This window comes from Castanea sativa, chromosome 12 (genome assembly GCF_040712315.1).
Source record: "Castanea sativa cultivar Marrone di Chiusa Pesio chromosome 12, ASM4071231v1".
NCBI classification, from domain to species: Eukaryota; Viridiplantae; Streptophyta; class Magnoliopsida; order Fagales; family Fagaceae; genus Castanea; species Castanea sativa.
In genome coordinates, this window is record NC_134024.1 from 26,932,831 (window position 1) to 26,948,556 (window position 15,726).

At 40.2% G+C, this 15,726-nt stretch overlaps 1 protein-coding gene across 1 annotated transcript; it reads right to left on the reverse strand.

The window, feature by feature from the left end:
* Positions 1-952: 952 nt before the first annotated feature.
* LOC142620455 (uncharacterized) lies at positions 953-1,528 on the reverse strand. Its single transcript, XM_075793818.1, has one exon. The coding sequence runs from the start codon at positions 1,526-1,528 to the stop codon at positions 953-955; it is 576 nt and encodes a 191-aa protein (XP_075649933.1).
* Positions 1,529-15,726: the final 14,198 nt, after the last annotated feature.

Below are 15,726 nucleotides of genomic sequence, written 5' to 3' on the forward strand. Positions count from 1 at the left end.
TGTATGCCCATAAAACACTTGGTAGTTCGTCCGGCCAGATGCCCTTTGCCCCCTCGAGCTGAGTTTTGATAATCTTTAACAAGGAGTGGTTCGTGACTTCAACCTGTTTGTTGGCCTGCGAGTGGGCAGGCGTCGAGTAGTGATTTTTTATTCCAAGTTGAGAACAAAAGTCTCTGAAGGTGTCGTTGACGAATTATTTCCTGTTGTCTAAAATGAGTACTCTTGGAATTCCATATTTGCAAATAATACTTCTCCACACAAAGCTACTGATTTTTTTCTCCGTGATAGTAGCCAGAACTTCTTCTTCCACCCATTTGGTGAAGTAGTCAATACCAACCACCAAAAACTTCAGCTGCCTTACTACTGTTGGGAATGGACCCATGATATCTAACCTCCATTATGCAAACGGCCATGGAGCCGTCATTGGGGTAAGTTCTTCCGTCGGCTGCCGAATGAAATTGCCAAATTGTTGACACTTGTCACAAGCTTTAACGTATGCATGTGCATCCTTTTGCATTGTTAGCCAGTAGTATCCTGCTCGGAGTAGCTTGTGAACTAGAGACCTTGATCCAGAATGTTTTCCACAAACCCCTTCATGGATCTCCCTCATCGCATAGTCTACTTCTCCACGGCTGAGGCATCTCAGATATGGTCGGGAGAATCCTCGTTTGTATAGGACGTTTTTGATCAAGACGAACCGGGCAGCTTTAACCTTCAACTTCCTTGCTTTTTCTTTGTTATTGGGCAGCTTGCCTTCCTTGAGATACACCATAATTGGAGCGGTCTAGCAATCCTCATTGCTTACCTCCTGCATGCTAATGTCATCTAATAATGATGAAAGCTGGACGAAGGACAATACCTGTTCCGGGACGATCATTGGTTCAGCTGAAGTTGCCTTTGCGAGTCGGTCCACTTCTTGGTTCTCCTCTCTTGGGATTTGAATCATCGTGAATTAAAGGTCACTCGTTCGACCCTTTACTTCCCCAAGGTACCTTTTCATCCTCTCATTCTTGCAATCATAGCTCCCATTAACCTGACTGGCCACGATTTGTGAATCGGAGTAGACTTTTGCTTTCTTAGCTCTTGCCGCTTTTGCGAGTTCTAGTCCCGTAACCAGGGCCTCGTATTCTGCTTCGTTGTTAGTAGTAGTGAAGTCTAGACGAATCATGCATTCAATCTTGTCTCCTTTCGGGGTGTGGAGTACAATTCCAGCACCCCCAGCGTGCTTATTGGAAGATTCGTCTGTGTGAATTCTCCAGGTGGGCGTCTCTTCTGCCCCCTGCTCCTCTGCGGTAGTGAATTCGGCAATGAAGTTTGCCAATATCTGTCCTTTCACTGCCGTCCATGGCTGATATTGGATATCGAACTCACTTAGCTCGATTGCCCATAGAGCCATCCGTCCAGCCATTTCGGGATTGCTCATTGCTCTCCGTAGGGGTCTATCTGTCAGGACATTTATGGTGTGTGCTTGAAAATATGGCTTGAGCTTCCGGGCCGCAGTCATAAGAGCAAATGCGAGTTTTTCCATCGGTGGGTATCTTTCTTCTGCTCCTCTTAGTGCCCGGCTTATAAAGTACACGGGCTTTTGTACCTTTCCTTCTTCTCTGATAAGAACTGCACTGATCGCAGCTGAGGAGACGGCGAGGTACATGAACAATTCTTCCCTCGGCATAGATGGGCTAAGCAACGGCGGAGCGGAGAGATATGTCTTCAACTCTTTGAATGCCTTTTGACACTCGTCCGTCCACTTGAAAGATCTCTTTAGCGTTCGGAAGAATGGGAGACATTTGTCTGTTGCTCTAGATACGAACCTGTTTAAGGCTGCTATCTTCCTGGTCAAGCTTTGTACTTCTTTTACCGTCCTTGGAGGAGACAGTTCCATAATCGCCTTTACTTTCTCCGGGTTGACTTCAATGCCCCTCTGGGACCCCATAAATCCCAAGAATTTTCCTGCGATTACTCCAAACGCGCATTTGTTCGGATTCAGCTTCATTTTGTATGTCCGAAGAGTATTAAAAGTCTCCTGGAGGTCCTTCAGATGATCAGACACCGTTACGCTTTTTACCAACATATCGTCCACGTAAACCTGCACGTTTCTGCCAATTTATTGCGCGAACATTTTGTTCATCAATCTCTGATATGTGGCTCCCACGTTCTTAAGCCCGAAAGGCATTACCTTGTAGCAAAAAAGTCCCTGGCTTGTTACGAATGAGGTTTTTTCCTGATCAGTTTTGTCCAATTTGATTTGATTGTAACTGGAAAAAGCATCCATGAAGCTCAAAAGTTCATGTCTTGCGGTGGAGTCTACAAGGGTGTCAATGCGTGGAAGTGGGTAACTATCCTTGGGGCAAGCTCTATTCAAATCCGTGAAGTCGACGCACATCCTCCACTTCCCATTGGACTTTTTGACCATTGCTACATTCGCCAACCAATCAGGGTAGTACACCTCGCGTATGAAGTCTGCTTCTTGTAGCTTCTGCACCTTTTCCGCTATGGCTCGATCTCGTTCGGGGGCGAACACTCGCTTTTTCTGTCGGATTGGAGAGAAGGAGGGTGATACGTTCAACTTGTGAACTATGACTGTTGGATCTATTCCCGGCATGTCATCGCGACTCCATGCAAAAACATCTTGATTTTTTTGAAGGAATAATACAAGTGCTTGTCGGACTGTTTGGTCGGCGAGGGTACCGATTCTGGTTGTTCGATCGGGCCTAGAATCATCCAGCTGTACTTCTTCTAACTCTTCCATCGGTTCTGCCGTTGTTCTCTGTTCCTCGATGTTCATTGCTTGTAGGTGATCATCCATTTCCATCATGGCGACGTAACATTCCCGTGCAGCCACCTGATTTCCCCGCAGTTCTCCAACTCCATATTCGGTGGGAAACTTGATCATTAGATGGTAGGTAGAGGTGACAGCCTTCCATGCATTGAGGGTGGGCCGTCCAAGGTGGCGTTATACGCTGAAGAGCAATCAACCACGAGAAAAGAGACATCCTTGGTTATTTGCTGTGGGTAATCTCCCACCGTCACAGACAACGTGACGACGCCTAAAGGATAGACCCTTGTTCCTCCGAAGCCAACATGAGGTGCATTCGTTGGGACCAGTCGTTCTTTAGCAATCCCCATTTGCTGGAATGTGGGGTAATAGAGGATATCCGTTGAGCTTTCGTTGTCTACCAAAACTTGATGCATGTTGTAGTCCCTGGTCCGTATGCTGACCACGAGCGCGTCGTCGTGTGGGTGGTGGAGGCGTCACGCCTCCTCTTCCGAAAACCCAATGCTGGGGCTATCTCGTCGTGTCACTTTTAGTGAGGGACCTGTCGACTGGACGCTCTGAACCATTCGCAAGTATGTCTTTCTGGCCTTTTTGGATGACCCTGTAGAAGTAGTTCCCCCTACAATCATCCGTATATCTCCTACAGGCGGTCTGGGACGCTCATTTTCCCGTCGAGGATTCTGTTCCTAGGGTTGATCCATTCTCTCCTTCCTCACGAACCTCTGCAACCTTCCTTGCTTGATGAGGGCCTCAATTTGTTGCTTCAAGTCATAACAGTTCGTCGTATCGTGGCCATGATCGCCATGAAAACGGCAGTATCTATCTCTTGGCCTCTTGTTCGGATCTCCCTTCAGCTTGCCGGGAAACGTCAAGGTTCCTTCATCTTTGATCTGCATTAACACTTGGTCAATTGGGGCTGTGAGGGGAGTGAAGTTCGTAAATCTTCCCGTAGGCAGTTTGGGCCGTCGATTTTCTCGTCGTTCTCTGGTCCTTGCCATTTTTCATCCTTTGTCCGGTTGTGTATCTTCCTGCCTTTCCCTCTTTCTAGGCTTGTCCTCTCGAGCTAGCAAGGCATCCTCTGCGTTCATATACTTCGTCGCCCTGTAAAACACATCGGACATAGTCTTTGGGTCATTCTTGTACAGAGAAAACAAAAACTTACCCTTTCGTAGCTCGTTTGTGAATGCTACCACAAGTATCTTGTCGTCTGCCTCGTCTATCGAGAGGGCTTCCTTGTTAAAGCGGGCTATGTATAACCTTAATGTCTCGTCCTCTCGTTGCTTAATATTCAACAGACACGCAATGGACTTCTTATGCCGGTGACTCCCGATAAAGTGTGATACGAACTGTGCGCCTAATTCCTTAAAAGTGCTGATGGAATTAGGCGTTAGCCTACTGTACCAGTCCCACGCAGGCCCTTTCAAAGTGGTAAGAAAAGCCCTACACATGATTTCGTCTAGTACGCCCTGAAGATGCATTAGGGTTCTGAAAGATTCCAAGTGATCCAATGGGTCCTTGGATCCGTCGTAATTCTCCACATGAGGCATGCGAAACTTGGGAGGGAGAGGGCATGAATTCATGAGTGCTGTGAAAGGCAAATCTGTTCTATGGACTAGGTCGTCCAGGTCGTTGGAGACTCTCCCTCTAAGGGCGTTCATCATTACATCCATACGCTCCCTCATCTCCTACGTCTCAGCTGCTATGTGTGTCAGCAAGGTGTCTGAGACGAATGGTCGGTTGGTCTCCTGCCGCTCCGGTCTAGTAGGAGCGTTGCTACCCTCAGGCCCTTCCGCGTTCCTTCCTTCCGGACTAGCACCTTCCTGGTCTTTCACAAGTGCACTTTGGTGGGCATTCCTTTGTCTCAGTTGCTCTTCTAAATCGTGATTCTGCTTGGTGAGGCGCTCAACCGCTGCTGCAAATGTTTGGACTTGCCTCTCTAGAGCTGTGGCGTGCGGTTTGTCGCCTTGATTGTTGGTTGTTGCCATCGATCGAGTGAGTACCATGCAACTCTTTGTCTCAGGAATAGAGCAAAGGCTAAATAATAGTCCCCACAGACGGCGCCATCTGATGATGCCGAAAAAATCACCAGTAAGCTGCAAGCACTCCTCAAACCAAAACAACACCTGTAAAAAGAAAACAGAGGGCCTAAAAGAGAGCACCAGTGTGGTGTTGGCCAAAAACTCTCCGAAGGTCAAGTTAGAATCTTTTTATAACCCTAGAGTGCCAGAGTGAAGTTAATTATGCGTACCTTGCTTTGTGAGGGTTTTGGAGTATTTATAATAGCGTAGGGCCTAAATTTTTGCCTTGGTCAAGAAGTTCTTTCCTTCTAGGAGAGTGACTCATAGATTTTGCGTATCTCTTAGAATTCTTTTCCATATAAGAGTCTTTTATTACGATCAAACGCGTAACGCAAGAACATCCTGTGTCCACGCTTGCGTGGAGATAAAAGCAAAGCCATATCAAACATATCACGTGATGTATGTTGATAGTAACTAGGAGTCTATGACACCTAATCACTACCCGTCGTATATCTGATGTCAACATCGTCCAATATGTGTCCGTGTAATATCAATCAGTCAACATCACTCCGTCGTGCTTCGCTAAAAGAGATCCGTCTCTTACTTTTATCCTCTTCAGGTATTGTGTGACTTTTTTTTTTTTAATTGAATAGTTATTATTTTTGTGATGTTACCGTGAAACTTGAAAATTATTTGTTTCTTTATCTAATCATACCCTTTTACCCAAAAGGATTGGCACGGCCCAGAACCTTTGATCTTATAATACAAGGTACCTCAGCTCAGTTAGTGTGTAATGGGCCACGGCCTCCTCAGCCTTAGTTCTCTGGCGTCGTTATATTGGTGCCAACCCTATAGTTTTTTTTGGATTCATTGGCCATGGCCCATTCATGGCCTTGGTTACCTAGATTTCAAGAGCACCAACCACATCTCGGCTCCACTGGATGGCCACAGCATGTATTCAGCCTTTTGTCCCTCTAGCTGCCACTATTGCATTAGTTTTCACTGCCCCTAGTACAAGTGAAAACTGGGGGATATTGTATTATTGCTAAATAGTAAGACACTTTAGGTTACATCTTACTATTGAGTTACAGCCACACATTTAGCTATTTAAGGAAAAGAAACAGTTTTTGTAAAGGACTTTTGGTCTCTCTCTCTCACTCTCTAGCTCTTTCTATTTCACACTCTCGTTCTGTCTTTCTATTGTTAAGTATGGAATCAACTAAGTATCGCAATGGATTCTTCTCTTTACGTAAGACCTAGGTTGCATCGACCTTCAATAGAGCTTCATTCCCCATCAAACAAAGTTTATTTTGCAGGAACTAGACCTAATTAACACGTACAGTCATGATACTATCTTGCCACATCCTATTCTATCACGTCCTCCCTAAAAGTTTACCTAAAATTACTATTGTTGGCATGGTTGTCAAAATCGCGATCTGGATTGTAGGATCGCACGATTTTACGATCCCACCTCACCAAAACGTTTAAAATCGCACTAGGATCGTAAAAATGCTAGGATCGTATGTAGGATCGTGTAGGATCGTAGGATCGTATGGGATCCTACCGATCCTACCAAAAACATAAATTTTTGGTTTTTTTTTTATCTAAATTTTTTTTATTAAGTTTGTTTGATCATTTTATAGTTGCTGATTAGTAATAAAATATTTAGACTTCTATAATAATGAGTCTTTGTATATGTTCTTTGGAAAGTTCCATACTGATTAGATATAGCGAGCAACAATTTTGAGTTTAATCTTTCAAGCAATTTCTCCAATGGTTGCAAACTCTAACATGAATATATGTGGCTCCCCTTCTGCAACCAAACACTAGAGTTTTATAGAAGACCCTGTGAGGTGTGAACTATTATCCTAAATCATCAAAAGCAATAATGTTCATGGCATGAGAGTTGGGTTTTAGATATATTTACTAGGAAATTGTTCTACTTTTGTTATTCATCTCCTAATATTACTAAAATATATATATATATATATATATATATATATATATATATAAATTTTTATCAACTATGCTTGTATTTGTATATTGATTGATTGATTTTTTTGAGTATGCTCTTTAATTGTTAGTGAGTGGTATAACTTGAATAGTTGAGTGTGATATTGTATCTTGATATCTTTTGTAGTTCTAGTATACAAATATATAATGTCTACATAGATGATGAAATGGATGATGATGATTAGGAATTTAGGACGGTGGTTATAAGAACCTTAGAATGAGAATAATTAAATGTTCACTTCACCTTAATATTCATCTTACTTTTGGATTCATATTGTAGTTAGCTAGTTTCCATTTGCTAACTTATTTTGGATTTCAAACTTGGAACAAAGAACTTGAAAAAATATTTTCCATATGTTTTGATAAATATTTTGGTATTTGGTTGCTAATTAAACATTTATTGAACTTTTTAAATACATTAGGTCAAAACTTAAATATATTTATTTCATTAGTATAGACTTAGTGATGTATAACATGCAAATTACATCATATGATGCAAATCTTAGTCTTTTTGTGGACGAATTTAGAATTTACATGATTATTCAACATACAAAGTCATTATCAATGTGTTTTTTGCTTTAAATCTGAAAATATGTATCTTACGACTCACGATCCAACCTACCTTCAACGATCCCATGTAGGATCTCGATTTTGACAACCTTGATTGTTGGTATAGACGTACACATTGTTGCAAAAAAAAGTGGGGCAATTTTATTGATAATTAAATTAAAGAAATTAGATTAGATAGCAGGAATATCAAAATGAAGCAATATAAGTGGGGTGTTACAAACTCATGGTAGAACTCATCCATGAAAACCGGCTTACAAGGAGAGGGTGTCCAACAGCTTATAAACACTAAGTTAAGTTTATATTTAATTTATGTGAGAAACTAGGATCATAACATACCACCACGCTCCACAGCCAACGTCCACGACGACTCACTCTAGTGACACTGACCCGATGGTAGCCCTTTCTCTTTTGGTGACTTGGTAATGCCTTAAAATGTATACTTCTTATATATTTATGTGAGCGTTATTTCCTTATTACTATACTTAATTTGTATAATTAAGCCATGATTTGCACTAGTTCCTACTATTTATCTTTACATAATTTTTTGAATAAGATGTCATTCATTGTGTAATTTTCTAATTTAAGGAAATCATGTGAAAAAGATGAATTTACAGGAGTTTGTGAGAAAATAGAGGCCAAACTAGAATTAAAGTGGAGCTAAAGGACCACGCTTAAATGTCTAAGTAGGTGTAGCTAGAGTGCTTGGGTCATCTATCATGTTTGGAAACTTCAAATAAGGAAAGAAATCAAAGAGGTAGAATCTGAAAAGGAAAAATCAGATTTGAGTACTGATTAGTATTTTGGGCGTATCTCTCTCCTCAAAAATCCAATTGACACAAGGCCAGATGGGTTGGAACCATGACTTGAATATCTACAACTCTCCAGTTTTGAGCTTTTTTTTGAAATTCACAATTTTTGAAGGTCGAAATTAACTCATAAGTTACTGCTGTAAATCTGGACAAAAATTAAAATAGTAAAAGTTTTATTTTCTTTGGACACTTCAGCGTTAGGGTTTTGAATGGAGGTTGAGCAGAAAGAATTTTGGAGAGAAAACCTTGTATTTTCCTTTCTCTAATGTTAGCCTAACCTCTTTGCTAAGGCTAGGGGTGTTTCTTCTATACGATATGAATATTCAATGTGATTCTTTCTAAGATTTTATTAACAAGATATTTGATTGTTTAATTAGATTTATTTTGACGTATTAGTTCTTCCATGCTTTCAATAAGTTCAATCATATTTTTCTTATTGTTTAGATGAATTCTAATAGTTTCAAATAGAAATCAGGTTTTAAAGTGAATGAGTTTTTCTAAAAACTTTTCTAACCACATGATTAATTTAGGTTATCATGCGTTCTTGGATTGTCTCAATTCAAATGAATCATAAGTATTTAATTGTATAAGAACAATCAATTATGAAATATATAATTTCTTAGATCACAATGAATTTCACATCGATATAGGGAAACACCTCGATGCTTGTTGAGACTGTATTTTGTCCGCCCTTGATTTACATGCCAGACCTCAAAAATCCAATAATATTATTTTCTATCCATGGGGCTGCGAGAATATCCTGAATGACGTGGTGCTACCTATTCGGACACCGAAGCGCTCGAAGTGTCTTTTTCAACTCAAATGACCAAAACACCCCTAGTCAACCCTAGGTTGACCAAAGGTCAAACGATGTTAAAGCCCTCACAAAACAACACTTTTCATAGTTTTACATCAAACCCGAGCTTCTCGGAGATTTTTGGTCACTTTGACCAAGTTTGACCCGAAGTTGATCTTGGGTGGGCCCAAAAACCTTAATTTTGATCCGGCCGTCAAAACGGGTCGAAACTAACTCCATTGCGAAGATTATCAATTTCTCATTCCAATGACTATTCGTGGGTCAATATTAGAGTTAGAACGGTCGAGATATCACGAAAGCCGGGATAACGCACCGATTAATGCACCGCTAACTTCTGGGAGCCATAACTTTTGATTTGACCGTTGGATTTTCAAGTTCCATACCTTTTCAGAAATAGGAAATCAAAATATTTCCAAGGGTATCAAGATCAACCCAATCCATGGCCGTTTCAAGGTGGCGGACGTTGAAAGGCCGTTAGCGGCCTTACAAGTGCCGCCACCTCGAAATTTGTGCCGTGGCTATAAAAAGCCCCAGGCGCCCTTTAGACAGAGGGGGGGGGGGAATATTTTTTTGAGTTTTGCTCTCTGCGTAGTTTTTTCAAACGTTTTTTTCCCTCTTACAAAAACAAAAAACACACAAAAGCACATCAAAGTCTTTTGATTCTTCTCTCTTCACCAAAAATACAAGCTTGTGTTCTTGCATCCAATCTTCTTTTCCTTGGTTCTACACCTAGGGTTTAGGGTTTAGGTTTTAGGGGTATGGATGTAGCTTTTTAGCTACTATCCACACCCCTAACCTTCTAAATCTTTTGCTAGCATGTTTCTTGCTCTTTTTTCCTTAATAACATGATTTATGGCTTTTTCTAGCATGTTTCTTGCTTTATCTTGTTTCTAGCATGTTCTTAGCTTAGATCCATGTTTCTTTGTTGCTCACATGTTATTTGTCCCGATCTATGTGCTTTGTGCTTTACGACAATGTGCTGGTGCCTAGATCTATTTTTCCATGTGTTGTTCGGCTAGAACCGCATGTTTTCATGCTTGTTCTCATGTTATTTGTCTTGATCTACATGTTTTAGGCCTTATGCCACGTTTTCCTATGCGCTGCCCATCTCTTTTGATCTATGTTAATGTTAGGGTCACATATTCACATACTTGTATGATGTTTTGGGCTATGCCTTGCTTGGATCTATGTGTTTATGCCTATGTTGCCACGTTATGTTGTTAGAACCATGTCTTCACATGCCTATATGTCTCGATCTATGTGTTCATATGCTTGTATGCTTGGATTTGGTGTTCTTCCATGCTTTAATGCTTACATCTGTATGTTTAGATGTATATTCATATGTTTGCACACGCTTTTCCATGCCTATATGTGTATATCGGTGTATTCACATGCTTAGATCGTTGTTCTTTACATGCTTTATGCTATCATCTATGTGCTTGCGTGCTTCACGCCATGTTTATGTACTTAAGCCTAGACCTTTTTTGTCATGCCATGTGCTATTATAGCCCTTTTGTTCCTTTTATTGCATTTTCTTGCATTTTGGCCATTTGGTAGGATTTAGATCTTGATCCTATGGTCTTGGTCCTCGTCTATACACCTTGGCCCATATCAAAGGGTTTGGATCATCTCATTTGTATGTTTATGCTCGCTTGCTTATATGCTTTATGCTTGTGTTAGCCTCTCTAGTTCTAGGCTTTGCCACGCTTGACACTCTTAGCGGGTTTGTGGTTGTGTGGTTACATTCGACGTCCATGAGGCCTTGTTTTGGGTGTAACCATTTGGGAGGCATCTCTGGATGCTGGGTTGCTTCGTGCATACCTTTCCCTTTTCTACTCCGTACGATGATATGCTTACCATACTTGTTTGTGCCACTTGTTGGCTTTCTATGCATCTTCACACGCTTGCTTACATGTCCATGCATGAGTCTTGCTTGTTAGTGTGTCATCCATACTTCAACACAATGAAGCTATGGGCATCCAATCCAAACCTACATTTGTCTCCCGTGGACACCATCTTTTGTGTGGCTTTTGCTTGTCTGTCTTCTTTCTTGTTTGTTCGTTTTCTTGCTTGCTTTCTTGCTTGTATGTTTACCTCTGCTTGTCATGTCTCCTGCCACATGCTATGCTTACCATATCTATCTTGCTTGTTTGCTTTGTACCCTTTGAGCATTATCTATGCACCTTTTTCCCTTCCATTGCATGTCTGCTGGTTTCTTGTCTTTGCCTTTGCATGTACACACATGGAGCTAGGGCGCAATCTCTTAGGCGCAAGCAAAAAGGGTGCGAATGCAAGCATGTAAAGCCAAGTGACTATGTTCAGTAGGTTTAGGAGTTTAGCTTATCCAATTTGGTTATGTACTCTTTTAACCCCCCTTTCTTCCTTATTCCTTTCTCTCTTAGATAGTTTGTATTAGGTATATCATGTCGTGTACCATTCGTCCTCATTTCTAGAGCATGGCGACCCTTGTTTACTTTCTTGCATCTATATTTTGGGCCATGCTCTAGGGATGTAGGCATTTACTTTCCTGCTCTGTATGCTTGCATTGTGCATGATGTGTGTGTGTGTGTGTGTGTGTGTGTGTGTGTGTGTGTGTGTGTGTGTGTGTGTGTGTGTGTGTATTCCTGCTCCCCCCTTCCGGTGTTATTGTCACAGTCAATGTCACCTAAAGAAAACGATGCCTAATTTCTGCCGCGAAAGTAAGGTTACACGTCACCGGATTTTCACCGTGTAAATCTGGTACTTCACCCGAATGCCTTAGGATAGCATAGATTAGGACCACACCTATTCAAAAGCCAAACCTCAAAGCCCCCATGTATGTTAAGCCTTGAAAGCTAATGCCAAAATCATGTTTTTTATTTCCAATCTCCGAAAATTAAGGTTTTATCAAAACAAAATACTTTCCTTGGACAGGTGTTGTGGGGTGCCTAACCCCTTCGCCACACGTAACCAAACTTCCGGACTCAAGAATCAAGATTTTTTGCCATCCACAATAGCTTAGGAAAAATGACCTTTTTCTTAGCCTAGGATTGGTAATAAAATCAACTAGAAACAGGTGACCAATCACATCTTAGAAAAACCTAATTATTGGTGATGACTTCACTCACCTTTGGTAATCGCTTAAAACTTGGCCAAGATCCCTGTCGCACCAATAAAGGTAGCCACCTACCCTCCTCTATCGAGAGAGAGAGAGAGAGAGAGAGCACTCGAAACTCCGCGCAAACCGCGCAAAGACCATTACCAAGAGAGGGACCTCTAATGGGCCCCTTGCGCGTAGGGGCGTCGCCTCGGCGGGTGGTCAAACGAAGGCCCGACGGCGTTTTCACTGACCGCTCGCTACTTGGCGTCGACAATGCCCTAGTATTTACATTATTGATTTAAATAAGTTTTTGTTATTATTCTTGTTAACAATCACCAAGCAAAATACTTTTTTTCTTCACCTAAATTGTTGTTTAATTATATTATTTTTGAATTTATCATGCTCCTTATGGTTCGACCTCGGTACTACAGGAATTATATTGCTACGATCTCCTAAACTTGGGAGTGAGCAAGCAATTTTGGCGCCATTGTTGGGGAGTTGTTGCGTATTCAGAGGCAATCTTTTTGGAGCAAAGTTTAACTGGTGGAAATTCTTCCATTAATAACTTCGTTTCATTTTTCCCTTATTTGTTTTTATTTTATTTTATTGTGCATACATTGTCGCATGAGCATTTGGATTAGAAACAAGAGAGGTAGATTAGAAAATTTGAAACTTACTTTGGTAATCTTTTTGACACACCATCACCTTCACCTTCTTCGTAAATCATGGGTGATGAAACATGTAATAATCATGAGAAGAATAGAAGAATTATGTATGAACTGTTGCATCCCAATGTTTCATCCCAATGCACCACATGTAGAAGTGAAACAGGGTTTATTAGCAACACTTCTTGACTTTAAGGGACAAGAAAATGAAAATCTTTATGTCCATGTTAGAGCTTTTGAAGAGGTAATTAGTAGTTTCTATGCACAAAATGTTATTGAGACTACTAAGTTACGTTTCTTTCCTCTTTCTCTTAAAGATAAGGCAAGAAGTTGGCTTTACACCTTGAAACCTAGGTCTATAGGTAATCGGGAGGAGATGGCCCAAGAGTTTTTTAAGAAAAATTTTCCCCCCCAAAAATTCTAGCAAGTAAAAAGAAGGATAGCTAGTTTTGTCTAAGGAGAGAATGAGACCTTACACCAAACTTGGGAAAGGTACAAAGATCTTTTCAATTTTTGCCCAACTCATGGGTATGAAGATTGGACATTGGTTAGATATTTTTATGAAGGACTTACACCTAGGGACCGACAATTTGTTCAAATCTCATGCGGAGGGGACTTTTTACAAAAGGAACCCAAAGATGCAATGGATTATCTTGATGAGACAACTGAAAACTCTAACACATGGACTGGACCTAGCCCTATGGACTCCACTGATAGGACTAGAACTAATACTACTAGAACTAATACTACCAGTTCTAGTGGAAGTGTTTTCAAGTTGAGGGAGGATGATAACATGAGTGCAAAAACCAGCATGTTGACTAAAGAAACCAAAAGTCATAAAACTAGGCTTACAAATTCATTGAGTGGGATGGAGAGAGGGAAGCTTCCTTCCCAAACTCAACCCAATCCCATCAATCAAAATCTAAAAATTGGTTCTAAGGATAAACATAAGGAAGTAAAAGCTGTGACCATTTTAAGGAGTGGTAGAGAGATTGATAAAAGTTATCATTTAGTAACTAAGAAATCTAAGAAACTCCAGTTGAAAAAGAGAAGGAAAAAAATGAGTTAGTTGGGTTTGATGACATTGAACAATGCCCAATCCCTACACCATTTCCACAAGCCTTAAAATTTCCTAGGAAATTGGACACCACATGTAAAGATATTAGAGCATTTGCATCAAGTCAAGATAAATTTGTCATTATTGTATATTATCAAGCAAGTGGCTTCATATGCCAAGGTAATTAAGGACTTATGCACCATCAAGAGAAAGCATCATATGAAGAAGACCGCATTCTTAACAGAACAAGTAAGTGCAGTTATTCAACATAAGACCTCGCCAAAGTATAAAGATTTAGGTTGTCCTACGATCTCTTGTACTATTGTAGATTACATCATGGAGCATGCATTGCTAGATCTTGCGGCAAGTGTTAATTTGATCCCTTTCAGCGTATACTTGGTAAGTTAAAACCTACTTCAGTAACTTTATAGCTGGCTGACCCCTCTGTAAGGGAGCCGAAGGGGATGGTTGAGGATGTGTTGGAAAAAATTGAACACTTTTATTATTCAGTTGATTTTATTGTTCTAAATTACCAACCTGTTTTACATCTTAGTGTTCATATGCCTATTATTTTGGGTAGACATTTTCTTGTCACAGCTAATGCTTTAATTAATTGCAGGAATGGAAGGATGCTACTCACTTTTGGTTCCATGACTTTGAAGCTAAACATATTTCATGTGGCTAAACAACCACATGAGGATGATGATTGTGCTTATGTGAACCTCATTGGGGCGGTGGTTCAAGAAAAGTTTAATAAGAATTGTTTTTCTGATCCTCTTGAAACTCTTCTTAATAATTATGTTGGTTCTTATGATTTAAAATGTGATATTCATGTATCTCAAAATTTTTCTTTGTTGGATCCCTCACAGGTTTTGGAAGAACAACAGATGATGACAATTAATGAAAGATGAAAGCTTTGCTTTGAGGAGTTACTAGAGAATGAAAAAAAGCTCGTGCATTCAAGTGAAGAGGCATCACAACTGGAGCTTAAGCCGCTGCCCAATGGTCTTAAATATGCATATTTAGGCCTAGGTAAGTTAAAACCTAGGTTGGATGGCCCTTTCATTGTAAGGGAAGTGTTTAAACATGGAGCTGTAAAGGATGGTAGGATTTTGAAAGTAAATTAACAAATGTTAAAACCATACTTAGGGGGAGTTATACTAGAGGAGGAGACTATGTCACTTGAAATCCCCACCTATTGGGATGCAAAGTAAACTCTCATAGAGCCTTATGAAATTGTACCATATTTGTTTTAATTTTTTTCTTTGTTAGCTTTTTATTTTTCTTTTTGCCTTTTGCCTTTTGTTTTTCTTTTTTTTTTTTTTTTTGTGAGCTAACATTTGTAGGTGTGAAAGAAATTAAAAATAAAAAAAAGACGATTTAAATTCTTAAGGTAACTTCTTCCCTTTATACTTGAATTTATTTTGGCTTTGATACATTGAGGACAATGCAATATTTTAGTTGGGGGGGGGGGGGGGGGGGGGAGGTCTACACATTTTGCTTCACCTTGCATGATTTTTTTTTCCTTTCTTTTTTTATTGCAACTTTGCAATTCTTCAAAAAAAAAAAAAACCTTGGATTTGAATGCAGAAGAGTTATAAGTTTTATTTTAATATCTTGTGGTGGAATGAATAATGCTGAGTTAGTTATACTATTTGTGACATTAAGGCCCTTTCATGAAGAGCACAATTGAAAACTTTTGAGCACAAAAGCCGGGTTAGCGGACGGTAGAATGTTGGATATGCATGAATCATGAATAAGTTAGATATAAGCTAAAACTCAACCCATATAGAGAGTTCTTGAGCCTTACTTTTCTTTGTAAGAGTATGTCTTTGTTTGAATTCTTAAGTTTCTCTCATATGCTTCAGTTTTTGAAAAAGATCTCTATATTTTTTGGTTGACTACTAGAAACATTATGGGGA